The sequence below is a fragment of the Gambusia affinis genome, linkage group LG23 (genome assembly GCF_019740435.1).
Source record: "Gambusia affinis linkage group LG23, SWU_Gaff_1.0, whole genome shotgun sequence".
Lineage (NCBI taxonomy): Eukaryota > Metazoa > Chordata > Actinopteri > Cyprinodontiformes > Poeciliidae > Gambusia > Gambusia affinis.
Genome location: NC_057890.1, coordinates 5,480,015 through 5,501,536, shown reverse-complemented (window position 1 = coordinate 5,501,536; position 21,522 = coordinate 5,480,015). Strand labels below are relative to the sequence as shown.

At 40.6% G+C, this 21,522-nt stretch overlaps 1 protein-coding gene across 6 annotated transcripts in view; it reads right to left on the bottom strand.

Moving 5' to 3' along the window:
* Positions 1-21,522, bottom strand: part of LOC122826402 (copine-8) — an 82,979-nt gene that overhangs the window by 25,643 nt on the left and 35,814 nt on the right. For 5 of the 6 annotated variants that reach the window (XM_044108208.1, XM_044108207.1, XM_044108210.1 and 2 more), the window contains 2 exons: positions 18,029-18,105; positions 300-363 (listed from right to left, as the gene is read on the bottom strand). In XM_044108208.1, coding sequence (XP_043964143.1) covers positions 300-363; positions 18,029-18,105 — 141 coding nt within the window. Of the gene's footprint in view, positions 1-299; positions 364-8,245; positions 8,305-18,028; positions 18,106-21,522 lie in introns of those variants that run through there. The other variant, XM_044108211.1, reaches the window with a different exon arrangement.

Sequence of the window (21,522 nt, the reverse complement as noted above, 5' to 3'; positions counted from 1 at the left end):
ACTAACTAATTATGAAAGTGCTTTTGTAGATTGTGCTGTAGGGATGGTGGGTTCATGTACATGTTTGTTCAATTGGGTTGCAGAAAATAAAGTCCACGTCTGATTTTGAGAACAAGACGCAACATGACGAAATGACATTAATACTTAACCGTACAAAGATACAAGTGGAACGACGACTAATCTACTCATTTGGGAAAGGCCTCCATTATTTCAATGTGAACAAACTAAAACGTGCGTGGAAGCAGATCTTAAAAACAGAAAACCTAAAGGCAAAGAGCTCCAAGAACCCAGTTACTCACCCTGCAGTTGTTCAACTCCTCGGCTTTCACGATAATGGTCCCGCATTTCTTCCCTTGAATGCCCCTGCAGACGCACACACAGAAAACATGATTAAGGGTCAAGAGGTCACAATTGCAGACAGACTCAGACCTTGACTTGATGTTTACGCGACCTGCGCCCTTCGTCCTGCTGTATAACTCGCCCCTTAACCGCTACAGGCAGAGACGACAATGACTGGCAGTCATCTCGTAATTCCTGAGAGGAGTTTCGATCTCCGCAGTCTGCCCAGTGTGTACACTGGAGGAGCAGTCGAAGGGAACATCGAGTTTGTTTGATGACAACGAGGACGGATCTGCAGATATCCAGCAGGAGGTCCCAGGCTGGGTGCCAACCTTCTCACAGTAGGATGGGATCTTCCATGTGTGCATGGAAGCCCCAGCATTCGCCTGCCTGCATGTACACAGGCTGCAAACTTATCTACTTTAGAAAATGTTTCACTTGGGAAAATGACGTATCGTATGTTTTTATCTGTTGTCATTGATTTTACTCTTGCTTGTCTAAATAGGGGTTACTGACTTGAAATGTGATACATTTTCCCAGGTATGTTGTTCCCGTCAGTAGTAATCTGTGCCGAAACACAAATATTGCAACATTTGATTGATGCACAAACCAATAAGCAAAAAATAAAAACTAAAAAATGAAGTTGGCAGGTGGATGCTTCAATTCAGTTCATATCAATCCAAGACAATTTAGCTGAAGAGTCGATATCATGTAAACCCAGTTGGTTAAAATCTATCTTTCCAATATTGCCAGCAATTCCTCATCCTAAGCAACCACAGTGAGACCGAGATTATTTACCCCTCTGAAAATATCCTCAAAGAATATTACTTTCTTCTTTTTACTTTGTCGTTTCCCATCTTCCTTCAGCGTTATTGAAATAAAAAGCTTGCAGCTGCTTCACAGTTTGTGTTTGCCGTCATTCGGGGCTTCAGGATCAGAATCTGTGTTTTACAGGTGGGACCAGAAAGAGGATTATTACATGGATGTTATTACTACCATGTCTAAAATTGTTCCCAAACAGGTATAAATAAAGGCCATCATATTATGCTTTAGAAAGCAAAATACCAGACTATTAAAGGCTGTTGACAACAAAACTTACAATGATGCTGGGGGCGCTTAAACCAGAAATGGGTTCATTTGTTCTCCCCATTTAAGCGCTTTCAACAAAATATTTATGGACCGCCCCAGATTTGAGAATTTTATTAGGAATTTTTGTCCTTAAATTATGAAAATATTTATTTAGAATAAGAAAAACAGGCTGAAACACCATGATTTAATTTATAGTTGATTTAATTTAAGGTTGTCCTTCGGTCTTAGAAACATAGGAAATGTTATTTTTCTGTTTTTATTGTATTTATTTATTATAGTTATTATTATTATTTATGGGGTTGTTTTTTTTAAGTAAAGGCTTCATAAATCTCAAACTCCATTTAAGAGAGTCTCTGTTCAGCACAGAATAATCTAGCCCAGGTATATTAGATTTTAAACTAGAGCTAATCAAGCAAAGTACAGACTTCTTAAAAAACAGTGGAATATCCCTTTACCTAGTGTGAAATGGCAATCTTAAATTGGAAGATAACTTCAACGACCAGCCACGTACTCACAATATGCAAAATAAACAGGGTCCCTACTCACTGTGGCTTGGGAATGAGGATAAACAATGGAATATTTTCACAGGTAGAACTTAAACTGTTGTCCATAAAGAGAGTTTTATGGCAGATTAAAAAGAAATGTTCAAATACTGTTTCAAATAGAGCAGCCATTGAAAGTGACAACTTTGTCGAAAGTCGAGCCATATTTTCAATAAACACTCAAAGTGGACTGTGAAGTAATTCTATAACAATCAAATCAGTAAATGACGAGAAGTTAAGAACGATTTGCACACGTGGGAGGCAAAAGCAGCCCGACATATTCTGAGTAAACTTCCAATCTGACTGTGATGAGATCTGCCATGAGAGACCCATCTGGCAGAAATTGACTGAGGGAGTCATTTAAAAAGCCCAGAATTGGGGTCGGAGACCTCTGCGTCAATGCAATTCAAAATCTCCTTTTAGCGCAGCGCAACGAGCTGGGAGGAACACGCTTTCAAAATGGCAGAATTGCCAGGAATGAAATAAGATCCTGGAGCCAGTGAATTGCAAGGAGGATGGAGTGCTCTATTATTTCCAGGGAGCTCAGGTCATGTCATTCATATGCATCACATGTGTTAAAGTGAAGGAAGGATACACAGGCTGGAGACGGGAAAAAATCCTAGAAAGAATGGCAGCAAAAAAAACAAAACAAAAACAAAACAAAAAAAACATTTTCACACATCAACAATGTTTGATTTCTTTCTATTCTTGAGTCCCACTGATTCATAGCACTAGTTTGATGAAATGGGCAAAACCCACTACAGGACAAATACAAACATCACCTTCTATGAAACATACCCTTTGTAATCCAAATGTTTTAGGAGACTTTTAATCTTAAAAGACCCAAAATGTCCTGCTGTGCTTCATGCAGTTTAGCAAAAGCGTGTGCATGGATTATTAATCCCATCTGTTAAATTATTTCCACATCCAGATGGCGGACTGCAATTACGGATGCACCTGGTTCAAAGCTGACACCTAGATGTGACTTTAAAAGTGGCAGTGAGATTCCTGCATGAGCACCGAGCGTTGGTCTGAACTAAAACCCATCAGCTTTCTACACGACTGGCTCATATAATCAGTTTGTAAAATTGTCAGAACATTAAAAAGAATCAGAGATTGCCTCCCACTCATTTTCTATATATATTAAACATAAACATGGATTGATCCAAAAGGTCTCAAATGTTTCTAAGTCATTATTAAAACCCATCTAGTCAGTGATTCTGAAAAAAAGAGACCTAGCCTGCGAATGGATCCGTCCTCAGACAGCTGAACAAGACATAAGCAGAGGATTAAAGCAAACTGGTCTCTTACTGGGAAGAAATAACAGCAGGAGCTAGCATGTGGGAATAACATGCTAGCTGCCTTCCAGGGTGAACAAATCAACAGCCAATCACTGCAGATTTTAGAATTGGCATGTTGGGTTTCAATTAGGTGGTTCTGGAAAAGAAGCAAATGTTTTCCAATTTTTGATTCATCTGACTGAGAAGTTGGATAATTTCTAGGGAAGCTGCAAGGTGGAGCAACACATGCTTTCAACCAGAAGATTCAATGGATTTAATTGGGATTTTAAGTGACAGAGCCAATTAGCTCAACTTTGTGAAATGGAAATGTGTAAAGTGTGACGTGTAAGCAAGGTTTCCCCCAGAAAACCTGCTAAGCCCGGTGGTTGGGCATTAGGGCAGTCATTCGTCCAGCAGCCTGTCGGGTTTTTGAGTTAAAAAATGTCTAAAGTTCACAGGAAATTTTAAAATATCTCTTGATAATTGTGTTATCAAAAGATTGATGCTTGAACACCAACTATAAGGTCTTAAAAATACAAACATTAAAAAAAAAAATTATAAATAAGCAATGCCTATGCCTGGTGGGGGCACAAGTAAAGCCTGGTGGCCCGCCAGGCTTATAATAGATTGGGGTAAACCCTGGTGTTTGTATGTCTAACAGCTCTGGAGACTTGCTCTTTCTTCCCGCCATGCTTTGTAAAACTGTCAGTTTGGATGGCAAGCGTCTTTTGTCACACATTCCCAACTGGATTTTGTTCTGAACTTGTACTGGACCATTCAAAAACATTGACTATGCCTTCTTCTAAACCATCCCACTGTCTGTCTGACTGTTTGTTTAGGGTTGATGTCCAGCGGTAGGTCCTAACTGGTGTTCATTAGGGTTTGTCCTCTATTCAGGTGTTTTTCAGAAACCCAGAAATGTTTTCCTTTCACTGGATTTTCAAGGCGGTTTAAATCAGGGCTATGTTGGTGATTCAACCAAGAGGATTAATACATCATATGTCTAAATTAGACATATTTTAATGTAGACTCCCCACAATGGCATGCAAAGGGGGAAAAAAAAACAACACAATCCCCCACAATCTGTGTCTCGATGACAACCCAGCCGAGCCAGGAACCCCATTGACGGGTCATGAAATGGGATTCCTCCGCTAGTTATATCTTCCCCAAATCCTCGCCATTCCTCCTCCATATCAGAGATAGCTGAGGTCATTATTCTGGCTGACAGATCCGCCTCCAAATGACATGTGGGCAGGAAGCAGAAAGATTGTTCAGCTCTGAGACGAATAATGAATCTCGCTGTTTTGCCTTGTTTACATTTATGAGCAGAGACGTTGGCGAGCAAACCCTTCAGGAAAGAAAAGGAAAGTAATGCACAAACTGAAATAAACAGGAGTGTGTGTGTGTGTGTGCGTGTGTGTGAACTTGTGAAACATGAGCATGTAGATATTTAATGTTATTCTTAAAAATACCAAAATTGAATAGATATAAATAGAAAACATACAGAAAAAAATGAGAAGCTACGCTAAACAAGTAGACGCGATCAAAACAAGATAATTCTTTGGCATTTCCTGTCGACAAATAACTTTATTTCCGAAAAATGAAAAAATTGCCCAAATTTCTTCAATTGTGTGTATACCTGTATGTAAAACAAAACACAGCTCTATTTTTGAGAGTAATGTTTCTTTAGTGAGTGGGAGGGGGATTCCTTTTAATGTAAGAAAAGTAAATTTTGCATATGAATGCTGAGATGCTTTCAAGGAAATTGCTTTCCTCTGTTCAGTTTATAAAACACTCCAAAGTTGAGGAGTGCTTCAGGGATACGTCTATGCTCTTCTGTGTGTGTGTGTGTGTGCGTGTGTGTGTGTGTGTGTGTGCTGCATGTGTGTGAGGAAGTGCTGCGTACACTCTAATCAAGACACATGGTTCTGCAATCAGCATCTAGCAAGAGACGGCTAATTAAGTTTGGGCCGCGTCTGGGCTCCGGAGTAACATGCATGCATGTCATCCTCATTATATTCCTGACCAAGGCAGAGTATCTGAATGAGTGATCGGTTGTTGTTACAATAGCATGAAGATCCATCTATTCTTGGTCGTGCCACGACACACAAGCGCAGCCGCTCACACACATCGCCCCCCCAGCTCGTAATCATAAATCTCTCCCACAAAAAGACACCTGACACAAAATCCGTGTCAGAGCAGAAGCAGGCGTCCTTTGTCCTTGTTTTTTTATTTTTTTTTACAAATGCTTATAATCAAGCTTCCATTCACAGCGATCAGCCTTTCCTTGAGTCCTTGTTTCTCAAGCCGTCACCCGCTTTACTTTCAATAGCTCACCAGAGTTTTGTCTCTGACTCTGTGGTGAAGCTGCAATAATTAGTAACCAGGGGGCCAAGTCCTACTTTGGAAAAGTGTCCCACACCAGAATCCCTTCTGCCAAACTTTACACTCGACACAAACCAGGCAGACAAGTGATGTTCTCCTGACAACGTCCAAACCCAGATTCCTCCAGGCATGAAGGATTGCTCCAGAGAACATTTCTCCACTACTTTAGATCAACGCTTTGTGGTAAACTGGGTGCTGTAAGGTTTAGACGTGTCTGCTTGCCAATAGAAACCCACCTTACATCTTCCTTCTCTCTTCATTTCGCCATTTCTTCCCAAACTCTGGAATTCTTTACCTCTGAAGCGTCGCGATATCAATTCTTTACCTTCGTTCAAATCCAAACGCTGCACTATTTGTAAAAGATTGCTTACTCACTGCGATCACATATTCCTTTGCAATTGCTAATGTGTACAACTCTAATTTTTGTTGTACAGCGTTCTGGAGCGCTCTGAAAGATGCTTCTAGCTCAAATTTATTATTACATGAAGCTTACTGATGGTTTTTGAGCTCATTTGTATCATCATCATCATGTAGCAATGACTGTGCAGAAAGTTTGTGATACTCTGGACCTCCGTGTCCATTCAGCTCTGGAATCATACATATCACTTAGTGGTTGAGTTGCTGACATTCCCAACCTCTCAACTGTGCAATCCAACAATTTATATTTACCATTAATTGTCGCTATCTGATAACTTCTGATAACTCTTTGGACTAGTTGACTTGTGAAATTGTTATGACACCAGAATAAAGTGATCTAATCCTGACGTAATTGCTTTCTCTGTTGAATACATTTAGCAGAATGTAGGAAGTTACTTTGAATCCTAAGTTGTCAAAAATATACGTATAAAATGTGACGCTGGAGAGTAGAAGCTGAACCATGGCTGACAGGAAATGTTCTGCAGCAGAAGGTACAACTTAGTGGCACCAAAAAGTTGTGTGAAATGACAAACACTGCAATCAGAGACAGATTAGTCGCCTGTTGCTAAGTCTCTACAGAAACATTAGACGGTCTCCTGCAATGGTTTCCAAACGGTCTGTCTGCACTGATGTAAAATTACATGGGTGGCCTGCCAAGTGTTTGAAGTGGCTGACACAGCAGGGCACTTGCACTTCCTTGCTGGTGGAGTCGCTTCTGGCAGCGTTTCAGAGTCAGGTGGCGTCTTATGCGACTGCTGCTGTGATGGACTTACACCTGTTTTTACCTTTTAGCTTTTTTTTTTTTGGTGCAAAGCAAAGATATGGATGAAGACCTTACTTTTATATTCGCCTGCAATCAACAACAAAAATAAACTCACATGGTCAAAAAGTCACAGCAACGGAAAATCTGAGACCATGAAACAAGTATGTCGTCATTAAAAAGGCAGTTTAAGAGTCTAAAGTGAAGAAATGTGGCACATTTGGTGAAAGATCAAATCCTGTCACGTTTTCGACATGTGAATGTTGCTTTTGATGTGTCCGTTTAGCACAGTGTGTGCATATTGGGATGAGGATCGTAAAAAGTAGAAAGTATTGTCTTGCGTCAACAACATACATTGACGCAATACAACTAACTTTTCCACTTTTGTAGAAAGGTTGTAGCTTTTTAAAAATATGTTTAAACATATGCTAATAAAGTTTGCTGCTCTTTAAACACTAACTGTCAAAGGTGTTCCTATAATTATCAGCTTAGTTACAGATGGAGACATTTCGACACTTTCTCCAGTGCAGACAGAGCGTCTGCATAGAGTTGCATTAAGATTAATTCATGTACTTTTTGGGTCTTTTGTAACAATATTTGAGCAACAATGTCAATGGCTCCCTGAGCAGATAGCCTGACTATTTGACAGTAAATTTAAAACACAAAATAATGTCACAGATTTGAACTCTTTACATATTATAGTAATATAGAAATCAGTAGAATTTATGTTTGAAATAAATGTGATCCCTTTGCGTTTTACATTTTTGTGTACAACCCCTCAAACCGTGATGGTTTCACTAAAGTGGTGGCTGTCATGTGTTGGCAGCAGAGTTCAGCAAGACACTTTACCCAGTGTGTCCTGTCTTTTGTTGCTCTCTCTCTCTCTCACACGCACACACACCTCAAGCCCTACTGGATTTTGATTGAACAATGTAATTAGTTATAATTAGCCCTTATTAAAATTGTTAAAGAGCCTCCCCAGTGACTCTGGCTGCAGGTGAGCGTCTGCACAAGTCTAACAGACACGATGTCTGTGAAATGACAACTGCAGCAGCTGTTGCCTCGGTTTCTTTTGATTCTGCACAAATCAAACTTGAATTTAATAAACTCATTTAATCTCATTTTTTCTCTCTCTCTCTCTCTCTCTCTCATCAGCAGTACGTGACGTGGAAAATGCAATGCAAATGTTTCCAGCTTTGATATTTTACTTTTTTGTACTTTGCCTTCCTGTCATGATGCATAATTATAAGACTGTCACACACAGGACGATTAGAAGAGATTTTGGAGAAGTAAAAGTAGTTAATAGTAGCAGACAGCTAACTTGGAACAAAAGAAAATAAGTTGAAAGCAATGAGATATCAAAATCAGAATTTTAAATACAATTGAGGCTAAACATTGAGGGCAACATTTTTGAAAAACCGCTTTAATTCTCTGGCCACATATAAAGAGCATTAATGCTGGGGGACATCTTCAACTCCAAAGAAAAAACGGCCTGGATAAAAAAAAAAAAAAAATTTAATTAAAAAGCAAGCATGCATCCTAAAAACACATTTCATATATTTAACTCTCTTACTTAAGGTAGTTTAAGATGTTTGTTGAAGGGGACTAATGTAATTTTAACTATTTTTTTTAAACACCTCAAAGTTCAATGTATTTGAAATTGGTTGTTGGATTTCATGCCATTGATGAACTTATACAATTGTGAAAAGAAATGAAAATGACAAGTAGTTTATTTTACAAATAAAAATAAAAGTGCTTCCTTCCTTAACGTAAAGTCTCCTTATATTGCCGTCAGATGTCACCAAATTAATAGAAAGCAAGAGGAACATTAAAGAAGCAGTCAAGATGGGGGGCGCTAGAGCGCTGCAATGGAGTAGGCGCTTTTTTGTGAGGCTCCGTGTCATCTCCTTAAACCTCGCTTTTAACATAACACACCTGGCCCTCTATTCAATATTGTTTTATTTTTAGAGATTGGGTATACTTTTTTTTTACTCTTGTTCCAAAATGGGGAAGAAGGACGGCGCACAGAAGGAGACAGCTCAGTTGAGTTCCGGAGCTAGCAACGAAGCTATCCTAGGTGCTATCACAGCCCAGGGGGTGCAAGTTGCTAAACTTTTCGATCATATTGATGACCTTAAGAAGACAATGGAGGGTCGTTTCAACGCTATTGAATCTTCTCTCTCTGCCGTGCAAAATCAACAACGGAAGTTAGAGAGCCGAGTCAACACCATTGATGAAGCCATGTCGTCTGCTGATGGCCGCATCTCAGCCCTCGAAGCCTCCTGTGATCAACTCCGGGAAGCTAACGCCCTGTTGAGAGTGAAGCTAAGTGATTTGGAAGGTCGGTCCCGCAGATGCAATATAAGGGTGCTTGGCATCAAGGAAGGTGTAGAACAAGGTCGTCCTACTGACTTTATTTCACGGCTGTTACCGGAGGTACTCGGGAAGGATAATTTTGCCAAACCCATCAAGATTGATCGCGCCCACCGTAGTCTTAGGCCGAAACCATCACCCGAGGAGCGACCACGTGCTATCATCGCAAAGATCCACAACGATAGGGACGTGGCTAACATTCTGCGACTCAGCCGTCTGCATTCACCCCTGATGTACAACGGAGCCCGTGTGTCCATCTTTCCTGACTACACAGCTGAAGTTGTGGCGCAACGGACGGCCTTCAACAACGTGAGGAAGAAGCTAACCGAGGCGGGCGCTAAGTGCTCACTACGCTATCCAGCCAAGCTGCAGGTTGTACACAACAACATTGTTAAGACTTTTCTCTCACCGGCAGAGGCTGAACATTTCACTGCTTCCATCTCTGCCGCAGCAGATGTCTCAAAATAGGCTCGTTGGTTTTACTAGTTCGGACATTAAAAAATTCTGTACTTTGAAGCACAATATGGTTGGTTGTGTTTTTGTTTTTCTTTTCCTAATCGTATATCAGTTACATGTTATATTCTCAGCGGTCATTCTGGATAGACATTTCTTTATTTATTCCTTTCCTTAACTTCTTTTTAGCTTGAATATTCTCTGGTTTGTACATCCCCTTGTGGTCGTTATATACCTGATTCTGAAACTTATAATTGTCCAGGTGTGTTATTTGTACTGTTCTTTGTTTTTTGGAGATTCCCGGGGTTTTTGCTCCCTATCTAGGAGTGGTTATGGAAGTTCTCGTGGTGTGCTGCTCTGGTCAGTTCCCAGCAGCCTCCCTTAGCTCAAAGGGAAGCACTGTTTGTTTTTTCACTGCAGTGTGGGAGTGGGAGGAGGGTGGTTCGAGGGCGGTATTTGGTCATTTGGTTTTAGAATATGGGGCAGGGAGGGGTGGGTGGGTGCCTTTTTTTTCTTCTCTTTTTTTCCTTTCTTTCTTCCTTTCCTTCCTCCCCCCCTTTATTCAGCTCAGACAACACCTTTTTGTCCATCGTTCTGAATGTTCTTTGATTGTGCTCCTTCCATGCCAGCTATGAATCCTATTACCTTCATTACCTGGAACTGCAGAGGTATGGGTAGGGCACTCAAGAGGGGCAAGGTTTTTTCTCACTTAAAGGATCTGTCGGCTGATGTTGTGTTCTTACAGGAGACACATATCTCACCTGCAGAGCAGAGACGTTTGAGGACTTCATGGGTGTCGCGGGTGTATCAATCCAACTTCACCTCCAGGGCGAGAGGAGTGGCCATTCTCATCCGTAAATCTGTACCTTTCATATTTAAGTCACAGGTGACTGATTCAGGCGGGAGATATGTTCTTATTACTGGCTTCATTAATTCTGTCCCTCTGGCCCTTCTTAACATCTATGCACCTAACTTTGACTGTCCAGACTTCTACAAAAGAGTATTTAATCTTGTAGCGGAACACAGCGAATATAGGATCATTGTTGGGGGTGATTTTAATTGCTACCTCGACCCTGTCCTAGACAGGTCTTCTCCTAAACCTGCCCCACCATTGCAGTCCACATCGGTTATAACCAAATTAGCAACATCTTTGGATCTGGTCGATGTCTGGCGGCATCTACATCCCATAGAGAGCCAATACTCCTTTTTTTCTTCGACAAATCCTCAACAAGAATTGATTATTTTCTGGTTGATTCAAACTTATTACCCCGTGTTTTCAAATCCACCTACCACCCTATTCTCATCTCTGATCATGCACCGTTGTCTGTTGAATTTAACTTTGATACTCAAAGAGCACAATACAATTGGAAACTTAATCCCTCCTTAAACTTGGACAGCTCCTTTTGCAAATTTGTCTCTAATAAGATCTCAGATTTTTACAATGATAATGGCGCTGTCTCTGATTCTACTCTATGGGAATCTTTCAAGGTTGTCATAAGAGGTGATATTATATCATACCAATCCAATGTTAACAAGCTCAGACGTAATCGTCTAGCTGAAATTGAGAAGCAACTAACCACACTGGAAGATGCATTCCATAGCTCCAATTCTGACCACATATTTACCTCTATTGTGAACCTAAAGTATGAATATAACTGTATTTTGGGTGAGCGGGTTATGGATGATATTCAGAGGCTCCGTCAGAAATATTTTGAACTGGGGGACAAAGCAGATAAAATACTATCTAGGCAGTTGAAGGGGATGCAGGCTGAGCGAGCCATTAATAAGATACTTTCTCCATCAGGCCAGCTTCTGACAGATCATAAGCTAATAAACAAAACTTTCTTTCAATACTACAATAAACTTTATGCCTCCAATACAACTGCATCTACAGAGGATATTACACGCTTTCTTCAGCCACTGGACATTCCAACTCTTGCAGATGCTGCCAGGCTGGAACTAGATGGAGAGGTGACTCTTGAGGAGATAAGGACTGCAATCCGCTCTTTTCCTAGTGGAAAGGCATGCGGCCCTGACGGCTTTGGTATTGAGTTTTACAAGTCTCATATTGATATAGTGTCACCACTCTTACTGCGTATGGTCAGGTCTTCCGTGGAGGTTGGCCATTTTCCTGAGTCTTTATATGATGCTAATATTTGTCTTTTACTCAAAAAAGACAAAGACCCTACCAATGTGGCATCATATCGCCCCTTGAGCCTGCTTAACTCTGATCAGAAAATTATTGCTAAGGTCTTAGCCAACCGATTGTCTTCACACATCAGTGGTCTGGTACATCCAGATCAATCTGGATTCATTCCAGAAAGATTCTCTTTCTCCAACACAAGAAGACTACTTAACATTATGTACTCTCATGCTTTCCCCAACTCAGCAATCATATCTTTGGATGCTCAGCAGGCTTTTGATCAGGTGGAGTGGGGATACATGTTCGCTGTTCTCAGAAGATTTGGCTTTGGCACAGGTTTTCTGTCTCTGATAGAAATGCTTTACGCTCATCCCAGGTCTCAGGTGTTGACCAATAGAGATAGATCACCCGCCTTTCTACTGAAACGTGGTACTAGGCAGGGCTGCTGCTTGTCTCCCATGCTTTTTGCTTTGGCTTTGGAACCCTTGGCTGTTGCCATCAGGTCTAATCAACTTATCACAGGTATCACATGCGGTACATCAGAGCACGTCATAGGTTTATATGCAGATGATGTAGTCTTGACATTGCTTGATGCTAGTGCCTCTCTTCCACCGCTTCTTGAGATGCTGCAGAGCTTTGGACAGCTCTCTGGTTTCACAATCAACTGGATTAAGTCTGCCTTTGTCCCTCTGTCTGATGGACTTGACTCTGGTTTCCTAAATAGTTTACCATTAAAAATCTCCCATGACCACTTTATGTATCTCGGTATCAAAATTCCTGTAAACTCCAAGCTACTTTTCCAATTAAATTATTTAGAGTTACTCTCTAAGCTAAGAAAATGGATCGACAGTTGGCGGCTACTCCCACTCTCATTAATTGGTCGAATTAATATTATCAAAATGGTTGTCCTTCCTAAGTTTATTTATCTCTTCCAAAATATCCCAATTTTTATTCCTTCTTCCTTTTTTAATACATTGGATTCAATTATTATGCCATTCATTTGGGCATACAAACCTTCCCGAATCTCTAAAGCGCATTTACAGAAAGCTAGAGGTGAGGGTGGCTTTGGCCTTCCGATATTTCGGCACTATTATTGGGCCTGCAATGCGAGGGCTTGGACATTCTGGACGTCAGGCTCTGCCGGGGCAGGTACTCCTTCCGTTTCTCTCCCTGGCTGGCCTCAGATTGAATCTTATAACTTGTTACTACAAACTTCTGCCTCATTACCTGCAATATTATTCTCTAAACCAGATATCCCCCTCAAGAGGCTCATGTCTGACTTCATACTTAGGAACTCAGTTAAGATTTTGACACAAATAAAGAGGGTCTTGAAACTCCCAGATCTGTCCATTTATGCCCCTTTGTGTAATAACCCCTGCTTTAAGCCAGGCCTCTCAGATCCTGCCTTCAAACTCTGGTCGGCCAGAGGTCTCTCCTCTCTCAAGGATCTTTTTATCAATAAACAGATTTCATCATACCCTCAGTTACAGTCTAAATTCAATTTGTCCCCAAATGATTTTTTTCGTTATTTGCAGGCCAGGAGTTTCGCAAACCAACTTGCTTTGAGCACAAATCAGCTTTCAGCGCAGCATATTTTTTATGATCTTCTTATAAAACCTCCCACTTCCAGATGTCTAATCTCACTGTTTGTAAATGTTTTCTCTATGCCAACATCATCTACTCATATCAGAGATGCCTGGTCAAATGATTTGGGAGTTACTATTTCCACTGCGCTTTGGGATCGTGTGCTGTTGGGAATAAAAAACTGCTCTATTAATGCCAGATTGCAACTAATCCAGTTTAAAGTGGTGCATCGCCTGCACTACTCTAAAGCAAGGTTGAATAAAATATTCCCTAGTCATCCAAGTTCATGTGACCGATGTGGACACCCTAAGGCTACCCTTGGACATCAATTCTGGCACTGCCATTATTTAACAACCTTTTGGTCTGACATATTTAATCTTTACCAAACGGCGTACAAACATCAGATACCTCCGGACTGTCTCATTGCTCTGTTTGGTGTTTCTGACTCCTGCTCTGCTCTGCCCCTGCCTGTTCGAGAGGCTCTGGCCTTTGGGATGGTCGTGGCTAAACGTGTCATTCTTACAGAGTGGAAGTCTGCCTCACCTCCCTCCTTTAAATGCTGGCTGAACAACATGGCTTCTTGTTTACATCTTGAAAAAATACGCTACACTCTCAATAATGATGTACGCAGATATGTTGGGACGTGGGGGCCATTCCTTGAACTTTTGAGTGGTGCCACTGGACACGTGTAGTGATGGACTGACGTCTGCTATGTGGCTCTGCTGCCTCCCTGCCTGTCAGAAAGCCTCTCGGTTGGTACACAAGGGACTTAATACACCCTTATGCACTCATTTCCAGCAGTATGCGGAGGAGCTGAATATTTTATTTAGTTATCATACTTGTTTTGGTTGTACAAATTAACCTTCCCTTTTTATTTTTTTTTATTTATTTATTTTTTTTTCTTTCTTTCTGTTTCCCCCATCTATCTTTTTGCTGTTCTATCTTCTATCCTTGATAACTTGGGGTGGGTTGGGTCAGGGTATCACTGTTTTTGTTGTTTTTCTGGTTACATAAATTATAGTTGGGCAGCTGTATTCTGGAATTTATCTGTAACTGCAATCTTGTTTGGATTCATTCACTAATGATGACAATGTAGAAGATCTCAATGCCAGCGTCAACCGACGCCAATTAGTAATCGCAGTCTGATCGATGTTCCGCATATCTTTGTATTTTGATAACTGTCCTGCAGTTTTGTTAATTTGTTGAAAACAATAAATATATATACAAAAAAAAAAAAAAAAAAAAAAAAGAAGCAGTCAAGATGCTCATGTAGGCCTGTTGCGATAAACAATAAATCAATTAATCGTAGGATAAATTAAAACTATCAACGTTATTTTAATTATCACCTTTATTGTCTCTTCCGGCCTTTTTCTCTTTCTGTTGATGACACTGAATGAAAAAAGGCTCAACTCCGCTGCTCTCCACTGATCCTCCATTCCTCATATCCTTAGTGTAATGACCAGAGCACACCACATGATCTTAGAGTTGTCGGTCGATTGTCGGCCCATTTTCAAAACCTGAGACCACAAACTAGCAGACAAAACATCGTAGGTATAACGGGTTCGATCGTGCCATGTGGTGTCCAACAATGAGCACAAAATAATGGCTACAAGTCCATCCATCCATCCATCTTCTTCCAGCTCCTCCAGAGGAATCCCAAGTTGTTCCCAGGCCAGCAGAGAGACATAGTCCCTCCAGCGTGTCCTGGGTCTTCCCCGGGGTCTCCTCCCGGTGGGACGTGCCCGGAACACCTCACCAGAGAGGCGTCCAAGAGGCATCCTGACCAGATGCCCGAGCCACAACTCAACTGGCCCCTCTCGACGTGAAGGAGCAGCGGCTCTACTCTGAGTCCCTCCCAGATGACTGAGCTTCTCACCCTATCTCTAAGGGAGAGCCCAGCCACCCTACGGAGAAAACCCATTTCGGTCGCTTGTATCCGCGATCTTGTTCTTTCGGTCATGACCCAAAGCTCATGACCATAGATGAGTGTGGGAACGTAGATCGACCGGTAAATCAAGAGCTTTGCTTTTTGGCTCAGCTCTCTCTTCACCACGACGGACCGGTACAGCGCCCGCTTGACGGCAGGCGCTGCGCCAATCCGCCTGTCGATCTCCCGCTCCCTTCTTCCCTCATTCGTGAACAAGATCCCGAGATACTACCTCCAACTACAAGTCCAGTGAACTCATTTTAAAACCAGGCATTAATCAATTCTTTACTACAATCTATCTGCAACGCATGTGGCTCTATTGTCAGCGTAACGTCCTGACTGAATGAAAATCATTAGAACCGATTTATGTCACGTTAACGAAGAACAGCTGAAAAGTTACCGGGTTCATCAACGTAGCGATTTCGCTCCAACTCCTCCCCTCGTCATTTCTATATTCTTTGTGCGAAATGTTTTATAAACATTAATGTTGTTTCCACATATCATCTCCAATGTCCGCTGGACTTCAGGTTGCGCCGTGTCAGCTGTTTAGGATTCCTCTCTGTAATTTCCCCTCAGAAAGCAGGAGGAGAATCCACACTTTCTGATTGGCTACCTGTCACTTTCAACAGGCTGCGTTAACGCGCTGCAGCAATAAAGTGGCCAAGACAATACAACACAAACACACTACGGGATAATCGGTTACAATTATAGCAAGTCCTATGCCTCTGCTCATGATAAATTTGGAGAAGCTGGAAAAGTCCAAAAAAAGTTGTGTACAATTTTAAGCTTAAGTTTTAAGCCCCTCCTTTGTTTTAATAATTCAGCATCATAAATTGTGATTGAGCGTGAGGAGGAGCTCAAATACGCTCAAATTAAAACAAAGGCAATTTCTTGATGAGAGCAAATTACTCCTGATGAAGCTCATTTAGTGTTTTGAGTCGATGCAATGAGCCAGTGTTTCTGTCAGTAATCAAAAACAAAGATTGTCTGACAACACGCTTAGACAAATTACAAACGACGAGGAGTTGAAGTCTGTTCTCCAGAGTAGAGGGTAAAATAATTCACTTCTCCATGAATAGTTTTACATCAAGTACCATCAGCATACAATGGTACTTGATGGGAGATTTTCCTTCAATTTCCAGCTTACTAACCTTATTAAGCTCGACATATCAGAGGTCACCGTGACGCAGAAAGTGCCAGAAGTTTCCATGGTGCATCTCACTCTCTCACAAGCTTGTGCAATTTCATTTTGACTCACTGTTGCGGCGCATTATGGAAAATGAGTTCCATAAGCAACATGTTGGCAGACGATTAATAACAGATATTAAAACGAACTCACAAGCCTAGAGCTTCACATGTTTGATTAGAAGAAATTGTGCAGACACCCCTCTGCCTTTAGGAGCCAACTTTATACAATGTTCCAAAAAAAAACCACAAAAAAAAACTAGGTGTTGTCCGAAATGAAAGATTAGTAAAATGGAAGTCCATTGATGCTCGTTAGCATATGACTGTTCTTAGCTAGCATCCGTTGTGGCCGCCACTGCATTCCTGTGTCAGCATAAACTGCTTATCCAATACATGGCATGTAAGTTTAATCATTTAAAAAGGTTCTACATTATTTATACACATTTCAAGTTGAATGTATTCTCCTTCTCATCCAGTGAAGGGGGGAGAATTAGCTGCTGCGATGCTAATCTGTTAGAAATCATCCTAGATAAAATTACATTTAAATCAATAAGGTCACATTAAAAAACTAACATTTTAGTGCATTTCTGTGTTATTACATTGTATTACACTTTCCAATTAGTCTAGCTGAAAACATTTAACTTCAAGATGGTTAAGATGAACTTAGATTCCATAAAATTTTCATTCCCTACGATTATACACACTTCATTTTTATTTCACAGAACTGAATACTTTAGTCCATTTCTGTGAAAATTGTCTAAAAACTGATGAATCCAATCAGAATCAAATTTTAAATCTGTATATACAGTTGAGCACAATTACACTGTTTGCATTTAATTGCAATTTGATTCACCAAACTTAATGATGATTAGTTCCACAATGTAGCAGCATTAAAATTCCACTGACTGAATACTTTTTTATTAACATTAAAGTTTAGATTCGAACATTAATGTACAAAAAAGGGCGTTTAGCACCATCAGAATCTGTTACCAGCACGCTGGGTTACAAATGAAGGATGCTAAGCAAGTGCCAACAAAATAAGAAGTGTTCAGTTTTGATTGCAAAGAAGAAGAAGAAGAAAAAAAAATCTATATTTGTATCAAGTATTTGTATGCAAGTGCATATTTTTAATTAGCAGCTTCGGTAGCTCTGTACTTTTTACCTCAGTTTCCCCAGAAACAGCAACCGAGAACAGCGTGCTGGAAAAAGTCCAATTATAGAGCATCATCAGAACTCCGTGTTCTTCTCGCAGAAATCAATGTGCACACACTGGACCTCAAAAGAGGTCCCTGATAAAACAGGAACATTTACAGCCACTTTCTCATCCCACTGATTATTGTTTTTTGTGTTGTACGTTAAAGCGGATGGACATATACGTCCTGCTGTCAAGTAAGAATGAAAGCTGGGATGCAATCCAAAACACTTTGGAGGTTTTCTTCTTTCACAGGTAAAGTGTGATTGACAGACTCTTCTGATGTTGTACACAGTAACCGTCAATCACCTCTGGTGAGATCAGAACTGGTGTTGATGTTTCCTGCTAAATCGACTCACCCAAGAGGCTTTTCCAAGCGACTGCCCAGCGATCCAACCACCTCTCCCAGGGTGCAGTAAGCCTGGCCCAGGAAGTCCTGTGGAAGCAAAGACCAAGTGAATATTGACATGAATCGTGCAAACATGCAAACACAGATGGCATTTTATCACAAATTGTTATAAACAATGTTATTTCAACAGTTCAGCACAAAAATATATTTAAAATCTTTTATGGATTTTAGTTTACAATGCCCCTTTTTTTTGGTAAGTTTTTTTTTCCTTCCACTCAACTTTCTGGTTCAGACTGCTTGGATACAGCAACTCTCAGCACCCACGTTTTGTTGCTTTCCCTCAATAGAGCACTTTGTAATGAAACTAGATATGGTAGGAGATGCACTTACTGAACTGAACTACTGACATAAATTTAGTTCTCTAGTTTGACATTCTACTTTATGGATACATACCTAGTACCGTACCAAATAGTCTTAATTTCACATTTGTGGTTTTCATGGAAACAAAACAAGTTTTAAAATGTAAAATTGTCTTATTTCTCCAGTACACCCCCTTCCCTCACCCCCTTTTGGGTTTTTTTTTTAAACCAAGAGGTGAAGCCATTTGTCATTTTAGCAAAAATGCATCTAATTTTAGCTCAGAACAGCTCCAAGCAACACCAACATAATGATCTCATTAGCATCTCCTCTCAGCTTTTCTTTTTATTATTATTAGTTTTGGATATCTATCATCATGAGAACAATTTCTTACATTTTCTAGATAAAATAAAATCACATCTGAAAATGTGTTTCATGACATTTTTTTTTTTTTCGCAGTCTGTCTTTAAAGACAGCCACAGAACAACCGCGGCGGCTGCCAGCAGGGGGGTCCATCAGTGGACCGGCTGTGTGCTGATAATTGCTAATTACAACAAATAGCAGAACTGGTTGGGGAAATAAAGTTAAAAGAAAAGCTATTTCGGCTCCAATCATCTAGATAACAGTGATATATAAAGCAAAGAAAGTTTGTCAGTATTCCTGGCTACCATTAACAGCATGAAGACAAAAGAAAAAATATCCAACGTATAAGTTAGGGGACGAATACAAAAAAAAAGCATCCTGTGGAGTTCTTTAGATGGTTCCAATGTTCTCCAATACCAGTGTATTTTTTGTATACATTGCTAAGATCACAGTACTTTGGGACAGATAAAAAAAAAAAAAAAGCTTGGATATTCAGTAGCTACACCTATGAGCCATTCCATCTGTTTTTTTACAGCAACTGGCTTTCTCCGTTCACTGCTGCGAATATGGTGAGCGTACCAATTTTAAGCCAGTGCATTCACCTCCAGCTTGCAAATCTCAGAGGTCACGACACGGATCAACACAGCCATCTGCACTCTAAGATTTTTAACTTGCAGCCTGTTAGCGCAGAAGGCACCTCGCCGGTCGGAAGGCAGCAAGACACAAACCAGGAGGCAACAGAACGAGACGGTTAGGATTTCTAGGAGAAAACATTGGCTCTCCATGAAAATAAACGTCAGAACACGCTCGTAATGACCGTCAGCGAAAAACATCAGAACTGTAACCAACAGAGGATTTGCTTGTATTCCGTATCCATCTTCAATCATGGGCACAAACTATGTAGCATATTTCAATCAGCACAGCGTGTTTCATTACTTCTTTCCTTCATGTGAATATCATACAAGGTTCTCACACAGTTATGACTGAGACAGCCCCGCAGACTGTACTTCCTAAGATAAAACACACCATCTAACGGCCGGGCTGTCTGGCCTTCCCTCTGGGATCTGCATCAAGGCTGTAAAGACGGTAAGCTGCCTCAGAGTCAATGTGCGCGTCTCCACTTAAATGAGGTTATTGATTTTAGTCCAGTGGGTAAAAGAAACGAGGACAGAGAGGGGAAAAAAGGTTTCCTAAGGCCGAGTTGTGAAGAAACATTCTAATATTGCTAAGTGGTGGGGATTTACAGCATCACCATGCAATCTATTAAAATACTTTTCATATTTGGGCACAAACATTGGCGTATGTTTGTGGTTGTGGGGGGAGTGAACTAACCCAGTTTTAAATGCCTCATAAAGCAAATTTTTTTAAATTTGTTGTTTCCCGTAAGCTCTGTATTTAGTTTCCATTGCTTTCAGGCAACCATACATTGTCACAACTATTCACTACTTGTGTTGGTCCGTTTCATAAATAGCTCAGTGAACTGCATTCAAGTTTGAGGAAGATGACAAAATAAGAAAAAGAAATCCAGGGTGTGAATACTTTATGAAGCACTGCAAATAATACTTTCCAGACAAAAGATATGACTTTAATTTTCTTGTATATTACATTTAAGCCAAAGAAACCAGGATGTCACCTTCATATCATCAAGTCCATTGTCCTGTCCTCATTGATCTCTTTGCGCTTTTTTCAATTCCAGAGCAACATAATTAGATTTTTAGTTTATTCAAAGTCACATTTATCCAACAGAACCCCTTCACCATACACCCAATTCACCTCTTTTTTAAAAAAAGTCTATGCGTAGCAGCAGGACAGTGAATGTTTGACTCAAAGTGGAAGAGAAACCTCTCAGCCCATAAAAACAAAGCTAACCAATATGAAAGCCCCCTTGTGGATTCCTGCTACTGAAGACATATGATGGTGCAATATAGCAACCCGCAGAGAAAAAGACCTGCATCATCCAGGCTCAAAGTGATGAAAACTCTTTTCATTTTCATGCAATATTCGATGCAAACACAGTCATAAATATTTTTGCATTTAAGGCAGGCGATTACTTCAAAAGCCACGTCTCAGAATACAGTCGACTTTCAGAGTCGACTGTATTCTGCAAAGTCCATCATAAGCTAGTGGTTGTCTGGGCTACCAAAAAGTAAAAAGGAAATAAAGTGTACGTATAAAAACACAGAAATCCCCAAATGAATATGAAAATGCATGCACAACTCAACCACCACTCATTGATGTTAGTGAAATGATCAAATATCTGCACTCCAGTTTTGGTCTTTATCAAATAAACAAGATATCATAAAAGCGACTTGGCTTTCCTAAAATACACAACGCAGAGCTGCAGGCTAGACTGTGATCTCCTCCCTTTTTCTCAGCTTTATTTTACGTCTCTTCCAATAATCCACACTTTCTAAAAGCAGGCAACAGTCACACCTGAGCATCCATCTCATGTGTTATGTGGGCAGCGTGGCGGGCCCGGACACTTAAAAGCAAGAAAGGATGAGAGCCGTGTGGTGTGTTGCCTTGGGGCAAAGCAAAACTGGCTGTCTGCACCGTCCAAGAGGCAACATAGAGAGACACAATGAGCCTATTAGGCTCCACTCGCAAATATCCACAACGTTCTGTGATATTGCAATCGCAGGGTCAGAGGAGTTTGGGTAAAAGCATTGGCAGATTGATCCAAAGCACAACAGCAAGTCCAACTCTGATTAGCTGAAATGTAAGAATAAAAAATAAAGAAAAATTGAAAATCGGCCAAGTCAAAGTGCACAGTTTAAGTCAAAG